Below are 20,575 nucleotides of genomic sequence, written 5' to 3'. Positions count from 1 at the left end.
TGTAATAGCATTGTGCTAACCACTATGTTACCATGTGACACCCATAAGATAGTTTCGTTTATTTAAAGTTGGTTGGTCATCATCGAGTTGCCTGACAGTATTTTCCAAAAATGAAAACACTTTACACTTTACAAATGAATACACTCAACAAACTCTTTAAAATTTGATTTAATATTTGTTAATTTTATTTAATAACGTTGGTTAATTAAAAATTACAGTAGACATCGACATTCCCATGCCTCAATGAGTTTATAATCTTTTCTGTCGACTTAAATTTGGCAGATATTAATATAACAGTGGGTCTTTTTCTTCTGTCTTTGGAACTCTGAATGTTATTTTCTGACATCTGCAGTTTAGGAAGTGGGTTTAGATTTCTCTGACGTGGATTTCCTGTCAGGTATTAATGCAAGAATAACTTTTTTGTGGGGATTAGCCAAAAGATAGGAAGCAGAGCACTGTTTTTCCCGGCAGATGGAGTAATACTTTCCATGGGCCAGTATTAGTACCATAAGACATAGAGGTAAAATTATCATTCGGCCCATCAAGTCTGCTCCACCATTCCATCATGGCTGATTTATCATCCCTCTCAACCCTATTCTCCTGCCTTCTCCTCATAAACTTTGACACTCTGACTAGCCAAGAACCTATCAACCTTCACTTTAAAAATACCCAATGACTTGACCTCTATAGCCGTCTGTGGCAAAGAATTCCAGAGATTTACCTCTGGCTAAAAAAAATTCTTCCTCATGTCTGTTCTAAAGGGATGTCCTTCTATTCTGAGGCTGTGAACTCTAATCATCAATTCGCCCACTATAGGAAACATCATCTCCACAATCATTCGATCTCGGCCTTTCAATATTCGATAGGTTTCAGTGAGATTTACCCCCAACCCTAATGCATGGTGACATGGGAAGAAATCTGACCTATGAAGGATATAGGATGCATTTTTCAAAATATGTACAATAAGCTGAAGTTTTATGGATGGCCAAAATCTTTTTCCCAGAATAGAACAATCGAAGACGAGAAGGCGTAGCTTTAAGGTGAGAGGAGGAAAGTTTAAAGGAGATATGCAGGGCAAGTGTATTTACAAAGAGTGGTAGGTGCCAGGGTGATAGATAAGATGGTAGTTTAAAAGGCTTTTAGGAAGACAGATAAATATCTAGGGAATAGTTGGATATAGATCATGGATCCTTTGGGCAAAGACCAATTTCAGCCTTATGAGCTTCCATCAAATACTATATCATTCTATGCTTTGTCCCTTTTGGTCGCTCAGACTGAGCTGAAAAATTCTTGCACACTCGGCTTTCCATTGCTCTCCTGTGTTGAGTTTCGTAATACCATAAGATATAAAAGCATAATTAGTCCATTCAGTCCATTGAGTCTGCTCGCAGTGCCATCGAAGCTAATTTGTCTCCAATCCCATTGTTCAGTCCTTTCTGTGTAATCCTTAAAATCCTGACCAATTTCAAACCCATATTCTGACTGTTATTGGTATTGTCTTCATCTTGTAAAGTTACTTCATCATCTGGTAACCCTAACCCCTATATTCAGTTTCTTAAATGGCCTTCCTAACTCAACAACATCACCTTCACGTGTGGAGCATTGGTCTGCCTTGGTTCTCTGATCTTTGTTGTGAAGCCCTTTGCATTTTTCCCTTGCCAGCTTCTGTGGCACTTTTCAGGTCTCCTCTCTGTATTTCCACTCCTAGCCAGCACCCAAGATCCATGTACTGATTCCATTTGAATTGTGCTGGAACATGAATATGTGGACGAGTTAAAAGAGGGTGAAAATACTCCAATCCAGAATGATAAGCAGAACACTGAATGGGTCAACTAGCATCTCTGGAGGCAAAATGTATATGGTGTAGATTGATATTTCAAGTCAGGACTCTACAGTACTGTGCAAATCTTAGGCACATATATGTATCTAGGCTGCCTTGGACTTTTGCACTGTACTGTATTTGTCTATGTGGAGCAGAGAGCAAGTTTGTAAATCTGGGAGCAAAGTATGTTGGGAATTGCAAAGGTGGAGTGCTGCTGGTTGGATGGTAGAGAAGGAATGCCAGGGCAGAGTTTGGTGTGGGTGTAGACACACCCATCTCTGAGGCACCAGGTAAGGTCATTTGATTCCAAAGAGTTTGCTTATTAATCTTTAATCATTACCCTTCCCCTTTTCCCATCCACGATTCTGCTCTCCATGCCCCCTTCCCACTCTCAGTCCACAATAGAGACACATATCAGAATCAGGTTTACCATCACACTCATATATGTCATGAAATCTGTTTTTATTTGCGGTAGCAGTACAGTGCAAAACATAAAATTACTACAGTTCTGTACAAAAGTCCTAGGCACCCTGGCTATATATATGTGCATAAGACTTTTGCACAGTACTGTACATCTCGATTGCACGCATTTTATCCGAAGTCGAATAAAGAAGGCATTCAAAACTTCTTCTACAAGGGTTTACATCTAAATCTCATTGGGATTTTTTACTGCATTGAAGATAGAAGTAGATATTTTTGAAGATATAAGTAGATACATTTTGCTGTATCACAGCTTAATACGCTCTACCTGAGACAGTTCTACAGAATACCATCTACACTCAGATCATTCAATAAATCCATTTAAACTTCCAACTTTGGGTCTAATTTTGCCATATTTGTTTGCTTGCATTTTGCATTTATAATGCAACTCATGTTATTGATGTTACTTTTTATTTGCACAATTTGTCTTCTCTTGCACTTCGGTTGTCTGTCTGTCTAAGTATATTTTTTCATAATTTCTATTGTCATTCTTTATTTTCCTGTAAATGCCTACAAGAAAATTAATCCCAAGGTAACATATACATCCTTTGGTAATAAATTTTACTTTGACTTTGGGTCATGATAAGTGTTCATGCAAGTGCAAGTCTTGCTTTCTTCAAAGTTCATCGTTCAAAACTTGACTTTGAAGCCTTGCTTCCTTGTAATCAAAACAGGTGGAAATTACAAAAAAAATTGACATTGACTTTGAATCTTGAGGCAGAATTGAACCGGCAATTTCCCTACACCTGTACTGTTTCTTTGAGTTGACCCTGCACACATGTTGGCCATCCCTTACCGAGAATGTTTGGAATTTGTCAGTGTCACATTGGCCTACTTTAGACTGAAGTGTCCATGCTTGAGTTTACGTTGGTCTGTGTTTTAGCCAGTCTCTTTGTGCAGAGGCTCAGTTTTGTGAATAGCATGTTCTTGAATGATCTACAAAGAAAAAAGTAAATTAATGGATCAAAGCAAGCATTTAATGCTATCATGCTCAGTGTGCCTTCCTTTATGTAGTACAGGGCAACCTGGACCGAACACCTGAAAGCATCTCGGGTCTGGCTAAGGGTGTATGGGATTCTGGCAAAATGAAAAGGCACAAAGCAGATAAAGAACACAGCCAACACAAGAAAAACATTCAGGTTGATTTTCTTTTTTTTGTTGGAGTTGCCTCTCGTTTTCAGATAGGATTTATAAAGCTCCCTGCTTATCAGGACATAGCACACAACGATTATTACCAGGCTGCTCCAGAAAATGATCTGGCAGACGAAGTTCACCAACTCGTGCCACTTCAGTCCCAGCTGGGTCTTGAGCGAGGAGCATTTGCGCTCATTTACGGGCATGGTGCTGCCCTTGTACAGCAACATATTGGGCAACACCAGGAAAAACATGGCCACCCATATGGTTGCTGAGAGAACTTTTGTGGTTCTGGGTTTGCAGATTCCTGAACGGCCAAATGGCCTTGCTGTCTTCTGGTAGCGGTCAGTACTTATCAGCATTAGAAAAATGATGCTGATGTACATGGTAAGGTAGAAAATGACTGAACTAACTTGACAGACAAAGACTTGGAGCTTGGGTGTTCTGAACTGCGACTCAACAATAATTTTAAACAGGAATGTTACGATCATTAGAACATCAGCCACAACTGTGTTCTTAAGGTATACAATAAAGTTTGACTTGCTTGGTATTTCAAAGAACACCCAAATGGCCAGACTGTTCATCAACAGGCCAACAATGAAGAGAATGGTGTAAAGCACTGAGAAGATCACTTGGCTGTTCCTGCGGTCTGGTGCGCACTTGTCTTCCGCTGTGTTGTTTGAATAGTTGAAAAAACTTCCTCCCGTGTCGTTCTGAGCCATCTCTAAATAGCAAATTAAAATTTAAGTTTATTGTCAAAAACACATGTATACAGTATCTCAATACAATGCAAATTGTCTGAAGTAGTGTTATGGTTTTTCAGGTTCGTTCAAGAACCTGATGGAAGTAGGGTAGAAGCTATTATTGAACTTTGGGATGTGTGCTTTCAGGCTCCTGTACCTCTTGCCTGATGGCAGCTTCAAGAAGAGGTCTGATATCCCAGATATGGATATATCTATCTCCATATCTCAATATATGAGATATCTCCATATCTCATATATCTATCTCAATCACAAAAGCATTGAAACTCATTGTGTTGTATTCAGCTTGCACTCTCAGAATAACGACAGCTAAATGCTAACAGTTATTGGCACTACGTACCATGCCGAGGTATTTCAATTAGAGAATTGTGGGTTCAAGTCCCAGTCTGGGACATTGAGCACTAATTTCTGGATTGACATATCAGTGCAGTACCAAAGAACTGCTGCATATTAGAAGCGTTGACTAGTGATTTAGATATTGAATCTGTCACTTCAAAAGATTCTATAGTTTTGGGGATAATTCCCATTGTCCTCTTCAGTATTTATTCAAACAACATCCAAACAGCCTGTCTGCTAATAATTATGCTGCCAACTGAGGGAGCTAGCTGTGCATTTATTGAATGGTACACTTCTTGCAGGACCACAGTATCTACATTGTAAGAGTACTTAAATAGCTAGAATTGTAGCTAAGTAAGGGGGAATAAAATATACACATACAACGGCCACTTTATTAGGTACATGAGTGTGGTCTTCTGGCACTGTAGCCCACCCACTTCAAGGTTCAACGTATTGTGCCTTCAGAAATGCTCACTATCATCACTATCACCCATCTGGAAGCTTGACCCAGTCGAGCCATTCTCCTCTGACCTCTCACATGAACAAGGAGTAGTCACCCACAGAACAGCCACTCACTGGATTTTTTTTTCTTTTTCACACCATTCTCTGTAAACTCTAGAGACTGCTGTGCATGAAAATCCCAGCAGATCTGAGATGTTCAAACCACCTCGTCTGGCACCAACAAATATTCCAAAGTCAAGGTCACTTCGATCACATTTATTCCCCATTCTGATATTTGGTTTGAACAACAACTGAACCTCTTGACCAGACCTGCATGCTTTTATGCATTGAGTTACTGCCACATGATTAGCTGATTAGATATTTGCATTAATGAGCAGGGGTACAAGTGTACCTAATAAATGAAATTCTTCATATTTAGGCGCCTCTGATCTCCTGATTGATTCATTCAGAACTGACATGTACTAGGGGTACTTTACTTTGGCCAGTTTACCAGTTTGGAATGTAGGAAGAAATAGTAGCATTCAGAGGAAACCCATATTCAGAGAAGGAAGTCTGAGAATCGGAGCGAGAGTGCGGCGGAAGCCATTTTGAATTTTTCTTCTTCTCATCGGAGTTAAGAGAGGCGGGACTGCGCAGGCGTGTGACGTCGGGCAGTGAAGCACAGAAGATTTCAAAGGAACACAGCCTTCTACAGCAGGCAGCTTCGTTTTGCGGGTAACGGAGTGAGTCGGGAGCAGAGTGAAGGCTTAAGGGCTTTGGCTCAATGGGCTTAGGCGGAAACGGGTGAGGCGAAGTAGGTTTGGTTTTCAATTTTTCCTGTTATTTGAGGAAAAGGGGAGGTATGAGTGTGAGGGCAGCTTGTTGTTCTTGGTTTCGGATGTGGGAGGCCCTGGAGTCTCCCAGCCTCCCAGACGTCCACATCTGTGCCAGGTGCGCCGAGCTGCAGCTCCTAAGGGACCGTGTTAGGGAACTGGAGCTGCAGCTCAATTACCTTCTTCTGGTCAGGGAGAGTGAGGAGTTGATAGAGAGGAGTTACAGGCAGGTGGTCACACCGGGGCCACGGGAAGCAGACAAGTGGGTCACGGTTAGGAAGGGGAAGGAAAAGGTTAGGTACTAGATAATACCCCAGTGGCTGTGCCCCTTGACAATAAGTACTCCTGTTTGAGCACTGTTGGGGAGGGACAGCTGACCTGGGGGAAGCAACAGTGGCCATGCCTCTGGCACAGAGTCTGGCCCTGTAGCTCAGAAGAGTAGGGAAAGGAAGTGGAGGGCAGTATTAATAGGGGACTCGATAGTTAGGGGGTCAGATAGGCAAAATTCTGTGGACGCAGTCGGGAGACCGGGATGGTAGTTTGCCTCCTTGGTGCCAGGGTCCGGGATATTTCTGATCGCGTCCAAGATATCCTGAAGTGGGAGGGTAAGGAGCCAGAGGTCGTGGTACTTATAGGTACCAATGACATAGGTAGGAAAAGGGAAGAGGTCCTGAAAGGAGAATATAGGGAGTTGCAAAGAAGGACCGCAAAGGTAGTAATCTCAGGATTACTGCCTGTGCAACGCGACAATGAGACTAGGAATGGAATGAGGTGGAGGATAAATGTGTGGCTGAGGGATTGGACCAGGGGGCAGGGATTCAATTTTCTTGGATCATTGGTACCTCTTTTGGCGCAGGTGTGACCTGTAGAAAAAGGACAGGTTGCACAACAATCCTAGGGGGACCAACATTCTGGTAGGGAGATTTGCAAAGGCTACTGAGGATACTTTAAACTAGAATGGTTGGGGGGTGGGAATCAAATTGAAGAGACTATGAGAGAGGAGGTTAGTTCACGAATAGAGAAAGCTAGTAGACAGTCTGTGAGGGAGGATAGGCAGGGGACAGAGAACGGGAGCACTCAGACCGAAGATGTAGGGGAGGAGGAAGTTGTTGGCACCATTAGGGATAAACAAAGAGTAAGAGGTGGAGAATTTCTTAAATGCATCTATTTTAATGCTAGGAGCATTGTAAGAAAGGTGGATGAGCTTAGAGCATGGATTGATACCTGGAAATATGATGTTGTAGCTATTAGTGAAACATGGTTGCAGGAGGGGTGTGATTGGCAACTAAATATTCCTGGATTTCGTTGCTTCAGGTGTGATAGAATTGGAAGGGCAAGAGGGGGAGGTGTTGCATTGCTTGTCAGAGAAAATATTACAGCGGTGCTTTGGCAGGGTAGATTAGAAGACTCATCTAGGGAGGCTATTTGGGTGGAATTGAGGAATGGGAAAGGTGTAGTAATGCTTAAAGGGAAGTATTACAGACCACCTAATGGGGAGCGAGAATTGGAGGAACAAATTTGTAAGGAGATAGCAGATATTTGTAGTAATCACAAGGTTGTGATTGTGGGAGATTTTAATTTTCCACACATAGACTGGGAAGCCCATTCTGTAAAAGGGCTGAATGGTTTGGAGCTTGTAAAATGTGTGCAAGATGGTTTTTTGCAGCGATACATAGAGATACCAACTAGAGAAGGAGCAGTGTTGGATCTCCTGTTAGGGAATGAGATAGGGCAGGTGTAGGTATGTGTTGGGAAGCACTTCGGGTCCAGTGATCAAAATACCATTAGTTTCAATATAATTATGGAGAAGGATAGGACTGGACCCAGGGTTGAGATTTTTGATTGGAGAAAGGCTAAATTTGAGGAGATGCGAAAGGATTTAGAAGGAGTGGATTGGGACAGTTTTGTTTTATGGGAAGGATGTAATAGAGAAATGGAGGTCATTCAAAGGTGAAATTTTGAGGGTACAGGATCTTTATGATCCTGTTAGATTGAAAGGAAAGGTTAAAAGTTTGAGAGAGCCATGGTTTTCACGGGATATTGGAAACTTGGTTCGGACAAAGAGAGGGATCTACAATAAATATAGGCAGCTTGGAGTAAATGAGGTGCTCGAGGAATATAAAGAATGTAAAAAGAATCTTAAGAAAGAAATTAGAAAAGCTAAAAGAAGAGCTAAATGAGGCTGCTTTGGCAAGTAAGGTGAAAATAAATCCCAAGGGTTTCTACAGTTATATTAATAGCAAAAGGATAGTGAAGGATAAAATTGGTCCCTTAGAGAATCAGAGTGGACGGTTATGTGTGGAGCCAAAAGAGATGGGGGAGATCTTGAACAATTTCTTTTCTTCGGTATTCACTAAGGAGAAGGATGTTGAATTGTGTAAGGTAAAGGAAACAATAAGGGTAGTTATGAAAAGTATGATGATTAAAGAAGAGGAAGTACTGGTGCTTTTAAGGAATATAAAAGTGGATATGTCTCCAGGTCCTGACAGGATATTCCCTAGGACCTTGAGGGAAGTTGGTGTGGAAATAGCAGGGGCTCTGACAGAAATATTTCGAATGTCATTAGAAGTGGGGATGGTGCCAGAGGATTGGCGTATTGCTCATGTTGATCCATTGTTTAAAAAGGTTCTAAGAGTAAACCTAGCAATTATCGGCCTGTGAGTTTGACATCAGTGGTGGGTAAACTGATGGAAAGTATTCTTAGAGATGGTATATATAATTATCTGGATAGACAGGGTCTGATTAGGAACAGTCAACATGGATTTGTGCATAGAAGAGATCATGTTTGACAAATCTTATTGAATTTTTTGAAGAGGTTACTGGGAAAGTTGACAAGGGTAAAGCAGTGGATGTTGTCTATATGAACATCAGTGAGGCCTTTGACAAGGTTCCACATGGAAGGTTAATTAGGAAGGTTCAATCATTAGCCATTAATATTGAAGTAGTAAAATGGATTCAGCAGTGGCTGGATGGGAGACACCAGAGTGTAGTGGTGGATAACTGTTTGTCAGACTGGAGGCCAGTGTCTAGTGGTGTGCCTCAGGATTCTTACTGGGTCCAATGTTGTTTGTCATATACATTAATGATCTGGATGATGGGGTGGTAAATTGGATTAGTAAGTATGCAGATGATACTAAGATAGGTGGCGTTGTGGATAATGAAGTAGGCTTTCAAAGCTTGCAGAGAGATTTAGGCCAATTAGAAGAATGGGCTGAAAGATGGCAGATGGAGTTTAATGCTGATAAATGTGAGGTACTACATTTTGGCAGGACTAATCAAAATAGGACATACATGGGAAATGGTAGGGCATTGAAGAATGCAGTATAACAGAGAGATCTAGGAATAATGGTGCATAGTTCCCTGAAGGTAGAATCTCATGTGGATAGGGTGGTGAAGAAAGCTTTTGGTATGCTGGCCTTTATTAATCAGAGCATTGAGTATAGGAGTTGGGATGCAATGTTGAAATTATACAAGGCATTGGTAAGGCCAAATTTGGAGTATTGTGTGCAATTCTGGTCAGCAAATTAGATTGAGATTATGAGAACACTCAGTCCTCTTTTGTTGTCATTTAGAAATGCATACTTGCATTAAGAAATGATACAATGTTTCTCCAGAGTGATATCACAGAAATAGGACAAACCAAAGACTAACACTGACAGAACCACATAATTATAACATATTGTTACAGCAGTGCAAAGTAATACTATAATTTGATAAAGAACAAACCATGGGCATGGTAAAAAAAAGTCTCAAAGTCCCCGAGTCGATTGACTCCCGAGTCCCCGATAGCAGGCGGCAAAGGGGAGAAACTCCCTGCCATAAACCTCCAGGCACCATCAACTTGCCGATGCCTTGGAAGCAGCCGACCACAGCCGACACTAAGTCCATCCATCCAAAAACTTGGAGCCTCCAACCAGCCCTGCCGATACAGCCTCCCTAGCGCCATCCTCTGCAGAGTGCCTTCGACCTCTCCCCGGCCGCTGAAACAAGCAAAGCCGAGGATTCAGGGCCTTCTGCTCCAGAGATTCCGGTTACCACGCAGTAGCAGCGGCAGCGAAGCGGGCTTTCAGAAGTTTCTCCGGTTGTTCCTCCGTACTCTCACGTCCATCTCCATCAAATCAGAATTGTGCACGGTCCCCTACTTGACAGATTACAGATATCATTCACTCGAGAGGCCGCGCGTACTGCAGTCGCGCCACCATCTTCTCCTCCCACAGTTATAGGAAAGATGTCAAAAAACTTGAGAGAGTACAGAGGAGATTGACTAGAATATTACCTGGGTTTCATCTCCTAAGTTACAGAGAAAGATTGAACAAGTTGGGTCTTTATTCTTTGGAACGTAGAAGGTTGAGGGGGGATTTGATAGAGGTATTTAAAATTATGAGGGGGATAGATAGAGTTGACGTGGATAGGCTTTTTCCATTGAGAGTGGGGGAGATTCAAACAAAAGGACATGAGTTGAGAGTTAAAGGGCAAAAGTTTAGGGGTAACATGAGGGGGAACTTCTTTACTCAGAGAGTGGTCGCTGTGTGGAACGAGCTTCCAGCAGAAGTGGTTGAGGCAGGTTCAATGTTGTCATTTAAAGTTAAATTGGACAGATATATGGACAGGAAAGGAATGGAGGGTTATGGGCTGAGTGCAGGCCGGTGGGACTAGGTGCGAGTAAGAGTTCAGCACGGACTAGAAGGGCTGAGATGGCCTGTCTTCCATGCTGTAGTTGTTATATGGTTACATGGGTACTGGAAAATTCCACACAGACAGCACTCGTGTTTAGGATTGGAGCTGGTTTTCGGGAGCAGTGAAACTGCAGTTCTACTAGGCAGACAGGAATGGTTAATTTAGCATTATTGATGTGGGGGCTTTAGAGAATGTGCATAGAAGATTTACCAGAATGCTGTCTGGATTAGAGCATGTGTTTTATGAGGAATGGTTGACCGGAGCTTGGGCGAAGGAGATTAAGAGATGATTTGATAGATGTGTACAAGATGAGAAGAGGCATAGACAGGGTGGACAGCTAGAGACTCTTTCCTGGGGTGGAAATGGCTAATACCAGGGAGCTTAATTTTAAGGGGATTGGAGGAAAGTATGGGGGGGATGTCAGAGGTAGGCTTTTTGCACAGAGAGTTGTGGGTGCATGAAATCTGCCAGGAGTGGTGGTAAAGGCAGATCCATCAAGGATATTTAAGAGACTCTTAGATTGTACTCCACTTTTCTTTCATCTATGTGCCTATGTAAGAGTGAAGGTCTTAGATCATAGGGTAGGTGAAAGAGTTAGCACAACATCACGGAGCGAGTGGCCAGTATTGTTCAATTTTCTAAATTCTGTTATAGCCGTCACAGACATTATGGGCTCAAGATACTTTATTGATCCCAAAGGAAATTAAGTGTCACGGTAGCAGTACATTTACAAACACATTCAGGACATTTACAAAGACAGGTGTGAAAAAAAGGCCTGAAGGTTCATTGGGGACCCGAGTCACCCCAATCCCAATCTATTCCAGCTGCTACCATCCAGGAAATGGTAGCGCAGCATAAAAGCCAAGATCACCAGGCTCCGGAACAGCTTTCCCCACCAGGCCATCAGACTGATTAACTCATGCTGATTTAAGTCTATTTCAATGTTATATTGACTGTTCTATTTATTATAAATTACTATGATTGCACATTGCACATTTAAATGGAGATGTAATGTAAAGATTTTTACTGTAAGGATGTAAGAAATAAAGTGAATTCATTCATACAAGTGCACAGATATAAATATTAGAAGAGAAGGAGAAAGAATAAAAAATAATTTACCTCACACAGTCTAACTGGAGGGGGTCATCACTTCCCTGGCTACAGGTAGACTCATTATAGTGCCGAATGGCCAAGGGTAAGAATGACTTGATATAGTGCTCTTTACAGCAGAGCAGTTGTCTTAGTCTATTAGTAAAAGTGCTTCTCTGAACAGCCTAGGTGGTGTGCACAGAGAGTGAAACGTTGTCCAGAGTTGCCAGGATTTTCCATAGGGTCACTTGTTCTACCACAGCCTTCAGTGTGTCCACTTTGACTCCTATAACAGAGCCAGCCTTTCTGATCAGTTTATTGAGCCTGTTGGCATCACCCATGTAGGTGCACTACTGCATTGAAGGGCCTGTTCCTGTGATAAACTGCTCTACGTCCGTATTTTGCCATAATTTGGCTTAGTTTTGTTGATTGTGTGAAGTCACTATCTCATATGGCAACAGCTAATTGTGCTGATGTTCACAATAGAATTATGCTGTCTTCATGAAAGCTGGCCTTGATATGGACTGACACTGCGGTGCATGAGTGAGGGTGAGCTGCACAGTCAGAGCATCCATCTATTGGGTGATACATAAATTTGGGGTGACACGGCAATGTAGCGGTTAACATAACACTCCCACAGCACCTACTGTAAGGTCGGGATTCAATTCTCGCCGCTGTCTGTATGGAGTTTGTACGTTCTCCCCACGACCGCGTGGGTTTCCTCTGGGTGTCAAGTTTCCCCCCACGGTACCGGTTGATAGACTATTTGGTCATTGTAATTTGTTCTGTGATTAGGCGAGGGTTAAATCAGGGAATGTTAGGTGGCCCAGCTCAAAGAGGTGGAAAAGCCTGTTCCACACTGTATCTCAATAAATCAATGAATACAAGGTTGTAGCCATGCTAGACTGGTGCTGGAAGCTTAACGATATTTACAGGCTGACCAGTAAAATCCTTACTGATTTCATTTGATGCAGATGTCTCGTTTCACAAATAAAGATAAGTTATAAATTGTAGGCAACATCTGCTCTTTGAAACAATGTACTGACCACTTCAAAGAAGCGCCTGGGAATATTCTAAAACTGTTTTACTGAAGCCATTAAGTCACGTGCTTTACAGCAGCAGGGGAAGTGAATGCTATGGAGAGTGCTAATGTCTAGTGTTATTGAATACATCATGTTCTCATTGCCATAATGATGGTACACTATGAATATGCAGAAGCATAAAAGGTTAATCAAATGCAGAACCTGAATAATATTTGTAACTGTGAAAGTTATGTTTGAAGAGTAATTTAAAAAAAACACATCTGAAGGCTAGTATTGATATAGCAACTTCCAGGTTCTTAATTCAGAATGCTGTAGTTCAAAGTTCAATGGAAAGTTTATTATCAGAGTACATGTATGTCATGAAATACAACCCTGAGGTGCATTTTCCTGTGAGCATTCTCAGAAAGTCTGCAGAATAGTAACTAACAGGATCAATGAAAGATCAAGTAGCGTGCAGAAGACAACAAACTGTAAATAAATACAAATATAAATACATAGCAATAAATGAAAACATGAAATAACTTTAAGAGTCCTTAAAGTGAGATCATTGGTTGTGGGAACATCTCATTGGATGGGCAAGTGAGTGCAGTTATTCCCTTTTGGACAAGAGCCTGTTGGTTGTGGGTTAGTAATTGTTCTTGAACCTGGTGGTGCGAGTCCTGAGGCTCTTGTACGTTCTACCTGATGGCAGCAACGAGAAGAGAGCATGGCCTGGGTGATGAGGATCTCTGACGATGGATCCTGCTTTCCTGTGATAGTGTTTCATGGAGATATGCTCAATGGTTGAGAAGGCTTTACCTGTGGTGTACTGGGCCGAATCCTCTACCTTTTGTAGGATTTTCTGTTCAAAGAGAAGCCTACAGCTCATGAAGTACCATGGATGTCCAGTTAACGTATGCAGTAGGAAGTACAACCAGTTGAACACAGGAGGTCCCAGATAGAGCAACAAGATCAATGACATATTTCAGTAATTTTGATTGCACTGTGGGTACAATTAGACATGACACCTGCAGTGAAGGGGTCAGCAGCTTTAAATCCCTCGGTATTAGCATATTGGATGACCTGTCCTGAGCCCAGCACATAGAAAGAGTCACAGAGCACTACAGCACAGAAACAGGCCCTTCAGCCCAACTAGTCCATACTAAACTGCTATTCTGCCTAGTCCCATTGACTCACACCTGGACCATAGCCCTCTATACACCTTCCAACCATGCACCTGTCTGAACTTCTGTTAAATGCTGCAACTGAGCCTGCATCCACACTTCTGCTGGCAGTTCATTCCACACTCACACCTTCCTCTGAGTGAAGAAGTTCCCTGTCAGGTTCCCCTTAAACATTTTACTTTTCACTCTTAACCTTCAATCTCTAGTTCTCAGCCAACCTCAGTGGAAAAAGACTTTCCATCATAGAAGTTTAAGGGATTTAACATGTTACCGGCCACTCTTACAAATGTTTCTAGATGTCCTGTGAGAGTATCCTGACTGGTTGCATCTAATAAATAATAAATATCAACAGCAGGGGTTGAAGACTCCTGGAAAGTGAATCCATGGGTTGTGGGAACAATTCAGTGATGGGGTAAGTGAAGTTGTCTCTTCTGGCTCAAGAGACAGTAATAACTGTTTCTTAACCTGGTGGCGTGAGTCCTGAGGCTTCTGTACCTTCTTCCTGATGGTAGCAGTGAGAAAAGAGCATGTCCTGGGTGGTGGAGATCCTTGATGATGGATGCCGCTTTCCTGTGACAATGCTCCCAAGTATATGTGCTGAATGGTGGGGAATGCTTTACCCTAACGGACTGGGCTGTAACCACTACTTTTTGTAGGATTTTCCATTCAAGGGCATTGGTATTTCCATACCAGGCTGTCGCAACCTCAAGTTGTTAATCATGGTTTCTGAGGGTTCATGGTCATTTTTTTTCAGTTTCATTGCTTTTTACTTCTTGATTAGGGAATTAGTTATTGTTTTGCTTTGGGCTGTGGCTATTTTAGCAATGGTTTCTGATTTTGTTTTCTACGAACACTTGCCATGACCTTGCAAGTGTTAAATTTAATAGCTTTGTTTTTTTTTGGAATATGTTCTAATGCCTTTGTATAATTTGCATTTAGCTGGGGGCGTTTGCCTGGCATTGGGCCTTCATTAACTTGTACTCTTGTTTGAAAATTGGGGTTTATTGTTTTATCTGGTTTTTGGGGGTTACTTTGCAAGGCATGAATTCTTTCATGTCCTGAGATGTTTTTAAAGGGGCAATGCTGTCCCCTCAGTGCTCAATCATTATTGATCGTGGTTTAGAATGCTTCTGACCAATGTTTTCTGTTCTCTGTACCCTATTTCTCAAGCTCTGGTTTAGTCTAGTTGTTTAATTCAACTGTTAGTGTAACTCTGTTATTCCAAGTCTCCTTGATTTCTTGCGTCTGGATCCGAACATAACCCAGACACCAGTCTGTGATGCAGCCAGTCATTATACTCTCCACCACACATCTATAGAAGTTTGTCAAAGTGTTAGATGTCATACTGAATCTACACAAACTCCTAAGCAAGTGGCACAGACGCACTGCTGTGTTTTCTCCATAAGTGTACATATGTGCTGGGCCCAGGACAGATTCTCTGAAATAACAGTGAGGAATTTAAAGTTGCTGGGTCTCTCCACCTCTGATCCTTCAATGAGGACTGGCTTACGGAGATCTGGTTTCCTCCTCCTGGTCAATAATCAACTTTTTGGTCTTGCTGACATTGAGTAAGAGGTTGTTGTTGTGGCACCACGCGGCCAGATTTTCAGTCTCTCTCCCATATTCTGAACTGTCACCACATTTGGTTCAGCCCAGCACAGTGGTGTAGTTAGCATAGTTGAGTATGGCATTGGAACTGTGCTTAGCCAACTTTAATGTTGTGCAAACAGAGATGCTCCTTTGCACAGCTCTGTTGTAACACATGGTTGTTTGAGTTACTGTTGCCTCCCCTCAGCTTGAACCACCCTTTTCATTCTCTTCTGACCTCTCATTAACAAGGCATTTTCAACCGCAGAACTGTCACTCACTGGATGTTTTCTGTTTTTTGCACCATTCTCTGTAGACTCTAGAGACTGCTATATTGGAACATCCCAGGAGATCAGCAGTTTCTGAGATACTAAGACCACCCCATCTGGCACCAGCACTCATTCACAGTCAAACTCACTTAGATCACATTTCTTCCCCATTCTGATGTTTAGAGAGAGCAACAACTGAACCTCTTGACTATGTCTGCATGCTTTTATGCATTGAGTTGTTGCCACATGTTTGTCTGATTGGATCTTTATAACAATGAGCAGCTGAATAGATGTACCTAATAAAGTGGCCACTAAGTGTATTTAATTATGATGATTAAGAATTTTAAAAAAATATACCACAGATACTGGAAATCTAAAATAAAAGCAGGATATGTTGCAAACACTCTGCTGTCCGGACCACGTCTGTGAGAACAGAAGCAGAGTGAATATTTCAGATTCTCCACTAAATCTAAGTTACGAGAATGCGTCACTATAGTAACTACTATTGTTTCACCACTCCTTTGCGTTTCTGTCTGAAAAATCCTGGAAATTAAAATATCGATTTGTACATTGAAAATCTATCCATTAATCCAGTTAACTCTTAAGATTTAATTTCATTACCTGTGTGGTTCCTGATGTTGTTTCCACTGGACGGGGTTGTTACTGGCTGCAGATTGCCTAACGCTATGTCTGAATGAACAAGTGTCTGTGGTACTTGGAGCTCTCAGGAAACTCTCCCTCTGAGGAGATGCAGATTACATCATTAGAACAGAAACTCTGTCATATGCAAGTTGCGATTTTGTTGTTAGTTCCGCTTTTTGGCCTGACTATGTAATATGGATGAATGTGTTTATACTTAGAATAAAAGATTGGGCTATTGGTTAATGTGCTGGCAATTGTTAGAGATTTGTCAGATGAGTCACTGATTTTTGCCTTTTACATAATTTCCTTAACTACAAATCTGTTGAAACTATTGAACATAGAATATAGAATAGTACAGTACAGTACAGGCCCTTTGGCCCACAATGTTGTGCCGATGCTTAAACCCTGCCTCCCATATAACCCCCCACCTTAAAATCCTCCATATACCTGTCTAGTAGTGTCTTAAATTTCACTGGTGTATCTGCCTCCACCATTGACTCAGGTAGTGCATTCCACGCACCAACCACTCTCTGTGTAAAAAGCCTTCCTCTAGTATCCCCCTTGAACTTCCCACCCCTTACCTTAAAGCCATGTCCTCTTGTATTGAGCAGTGGTACCCTGGGGAAGAGGCACTGGCTATCCACTCTATCTATTCCTCTTATTATCTTGTACACCTCTATCATGTCTCCTTTCATCCTCCTTCTCTCCAAAGAGTAAAGTCCTAGCTCCCTTAATCTCTGATCAAAATCCATACTCTCTGAACCAGGCAGCATCCTGGTAAATCTCCTCTGTACCCTTTCCAATGCTTCCACATCCTTCCTATAGTGAGGCGACCAGAACTACACACAGTACTCCAAGTGTGGCCAATCTAGAGTTTTATAGAACTGCATCATTACCCCGCGACTCTTAAACTCTATCCCTTGACTTATGAAAGCTAACACCCCATAAGCTTTCTTAACTACCCTATCTGCCTGTGAGGCAACTTTTAGGGATCTGTGGACATGTACCCCCAGATCCCACTGCTCCTCCACACTATTGAGTATCCTGCCATTTACTTTGTACTCAGCCTTGGAGTTTGTCCTTCCAAAGTGTACCACCTCACACTTCTCCGGGTTGAACTCCATCTGCCACTTCTCAGCCCACTTCTGCATCCTATCAATGTCTCTCTGCAATTTTCGACAAACCTCTACACTATCCACAACACCATCAACCTTTGTGTCATCTGCAAACTTGCCAACCCACCCTTCTACCCCCACATCCAGGTTGTTAATAAAAATCATGAAAAATAAAGGTCACAGAACCGATCCTTGTGGGACACCATTAGTCACAACCCTCCAATTTGAATGTACTCCCTCCACCACCACCCTCTGCCTTCTGCAGGCAAGCCAATTCTGAATCCACCTGGCCAAACTTCCCTGGATCCCAAGCCTTCTGACTTTCTGAATAAGCCTACCATGTGAAACCTTGTCAAATGCCTTACTAAAATCCATGTAGATCACATCCACTACACTACCCACATCCATATGCGGGTACCTCCTCAAAGAATTCTATCAGGCTTGTTAGACACGATCTGCCCTTCACAAAGCCATGCTGACTGTCCCTGATCAGACCATGATTCTCTAAGTGTCCATAGATCCTATCTCTAAGAACCTTTTCCAACAGCTTTCCCACCACAGACGTAAGGCTCACTGGTCTATAATTACCCGGACTATCCCTACTACCTTTTTTGAACAAGGGGACAACATTCGCCTCCCTCCAGTCCTCCAGTGCCATTCCCATGGACAATGGGATAAAGATTCCCATGGTAAAGATCCTAGCCAGAGGCTCACCAATCTCTTCCCTCGCCTCGTGGAGCAGCCTGGGGAATATTTCGTCAGGCTCCGGGGACTTATCCGTCCTGATGCATTTTAACACCTCCAACACCTCCTCTCCCTTAATATCAACATACTCCAGAACATCAACCTCATTCATATTGTCCTCATCGTCATCAAGTTCCTTCTCATCGGTGAATACCAAAGAGAAGTATTCATTGAGGACCTCGCTCATTTCCACAGCCTCCAGACTCATCTTCCCACCTTCATCTCTAATTGGTCCTACCTTCACTCCTGTCATCCTTTTGTTCTTCACATAGTTTAAGAATGCCTTGGGGTTTTCCTTTACCCTACTCACCAAGGCCTTCTCATGCCCCCTTCTTGCTCTTCTCAGCCCCTTCTTAAGCTCCTTTATTGCTACCCTATGTTCCTCAATAGACCCATCTGATCTTTGCTTCCTAAAGCTCATGTATGCTGCCTTCTTCCACCTGACTAGATTCTCCACCTCACGTCACCCATAGTTCCTTCACCCTACCATTCTTTATCTTCCTCACCAGGACAAATTTATCCCTAACACCCTGCAAGAGATCCCTAAATATCGACCACATGTCCATAGTACATTTCCCTGCAAAAACATCATTCCAATTCACACCCGCAAGTTCTAGCCTTATAGCCTCATAATTTGCCTTCCCCCAATTAAAAATTTTCCTGTCCTTTCTGATTCTGTCCTTTTCCATGATACTGCTAAAGGCCAGGGAGAGGTGGTCATGTCCCCCAGATGCTCACCCACTGATCTGTGACCTGACCCGGCTCGTTACCTAATACTAGATCTAGTATGGCATTCCCCCAGTCGGCCTGTCAGCATACTGTCACAGGAATCTGTTCTGGACACACTTACCAAACTCTGCCCCATCTAAACAGTTGGAATTAATCAGGTTCCAATCAATATTAGGGAAGTTAAAGTCACCCATGATAACAACCCGGTTATTTTTGCACCTTTCCAAAATCTGCCTCCCAATCTGCTCTTCAGTATCTCTGCTGCTACCAGGGGGCCTATAGAATACTCCCAATCGAGTAAGTGCTCCTTCCTGTTCCTGACTTCCACCCATACTGACTCAAAAGAGGATCCTGCTACATTACTCACCCTTTCTGTAGCTGTAATAGTATCCCTGACCAGTGATGCCACCCCTCCTCCCCTCCCCCCCCCACCATCCCTTTTAAAGCACTGAAATCCAGGAATATTGAGAATCCATTCCTGCCCTCGTGCCAGTTAAGTCTCTGTAATGGCCACTACATCATAATTCCATGTATGTATCCAAGCTCTTAGTTCTTCATCTTTGTTCCTGATGCTTCTTGCATTGAAGTACACGCACTTTAGCCCTTCTACCTTACTATCTTTACACCATTTATTCTGCTTCTCTTTCCTCAAAGCCTCTCAGTATGTTAGATCTGGCTTTACTCCATGCACTTCTTCCATTGCTCTATCGCTCTGGCTCCCATCCCCCTTGCAAATTAGTTTAAACCCTCCCGAGCCATGCTGGCAAACCTACCTGCAAGGATATTACTCCCCCTTGAGTTCAGGTGCAACCCATCCAATCTGTACAGGTCCCACCTTCCCCAGTAGAGATCCCAATGATCCAAAAATCCAAAACCCTGCTCCCTGCACCAACTCCTTAGCCACACATTCAACTGCCATCTCCTCCAATTCTTACCATCACTATCACGCAGCACTGGCAGCATTCCTGAGAACGCCACCCTTGAGGTCCTGTTCTTCAGCCTTCTGCCTAGTTCCCGAAACTCACACTTCAGGACCTCATCCCTCTTCCTGCCTATGTCGTTGGTACCAACATGTATCATGACTTCTGGTTGCTTTCCCTCTCCTACCAGGATGTCGACATCCTGGACCCTGGCACCCGGGAGGCAACAAACCATGCAGGTGTCCTTCTCACATCCACAAAATCTCCTGTCTGCTTCCCTAACTATAGAGTCCCCGATGACAACAGCTCTCCTCTTCTCCGTCCCATCCTTCTGCACCACCGGGTCAGACTCAGTGCTGGAAGCCCTACCACCGTGGCTCACACCTGGTCGGTCGTCCCTGCCAACAGTATCCATGACGGTAAACTTATTAATCAGGGGAATGGCTACAGGGGTGCTCTGCACTACCTGTCTGCTCACCTTCGCTTTCCCCCCTCTGCCTGTCACCCAACGACCTGCTTCCGGCAGCCTACGTATGACTACCTCCCTGTAGCTCTCATCTATGACTGCCTCATTCTCCCTTATGAGTCGAAGGGCATCCAGCTGCTGCTCCACATTCCTTACACGGTCCTCCATATCGCCCAGCCGGATGCACTTCTGGCAGATGTGACTCTGTGGGAGATTGAAATTAAGGTCCTCATTTCCCATGCAGGCACACATGACTCTACACCCTTAGCAAGCCATTCCATAAAATGGCTTATAAACATCCAAGCTAATGAAGGAATAACTTCT

The 20,575-nt window shown here is 42.9% G+C and overlaps 2 protein-coding genes across 4 annotated transcripts in view; one reads left to right on the top strand and one right to left on the bottom strand.

The window, feature by feature from the left end:
• The window catches only part of LOC134345137 (mediator of RNA polymerase II transcription subunit 12-like protein), a 709,294-nt gene that overhangs the window by 450,804 nt on the left and 237,915 nt on the right, over nt 1-20,575 (top strand). The window lies entirely within an intron of this gene.
• Nucleotides 2,253-16,329, bottom strand: LOC134345142 (P2Y purinoceptor 12-like). 2 transcript variants are annotated; one of them, XM_063045346.1, is made up of 2 exons: nt 16,257-16,329; nt 2,253-4,160 (listed from the first exon to the last, which is right to left on the bottom strand). In XM_063045346.1, exon 2 carries the CDS (start codon nt 4,156-4,158, stop codon nt 3,139-3,141), a length of 1,020 nt encoding a protein of 339 aa, XP_062901416.1. In that variant the 5' UTR covers nt 4,159-4,160; nt 16,257-16,329; the 3' UTR covers nt 2,253-3,138. The 2 variants fall into 2 exon arrangements, with proteins under 2 accessions (XP_062901416.1, XP_062901414.1); XM_063045344.1 differs by lacking the exon at nt 16,257-16,329 and adding an exon at nt 9,534-9,635.

Source organism: Mobula hypostoma, chromosome 4, assembly GCF_963921235.1.
Source record: "Mobula hypostoma chromosome 4, sMobHyp1.1, whole genome shotgun sequence".
In the NCBI taxonomy this organism is placed as follows: Eukaryota; Metazoa; Chordata; class Chondrichthyes; order Myliobatiformes; family Myliobatidae; genus Mobula; species Mobula hypostoma.
The sequence above is the reverse complement of the archived record's forward strand: the minus strand, read 5'-3'. Positions and strand labels throughout refer to the sequence as shown.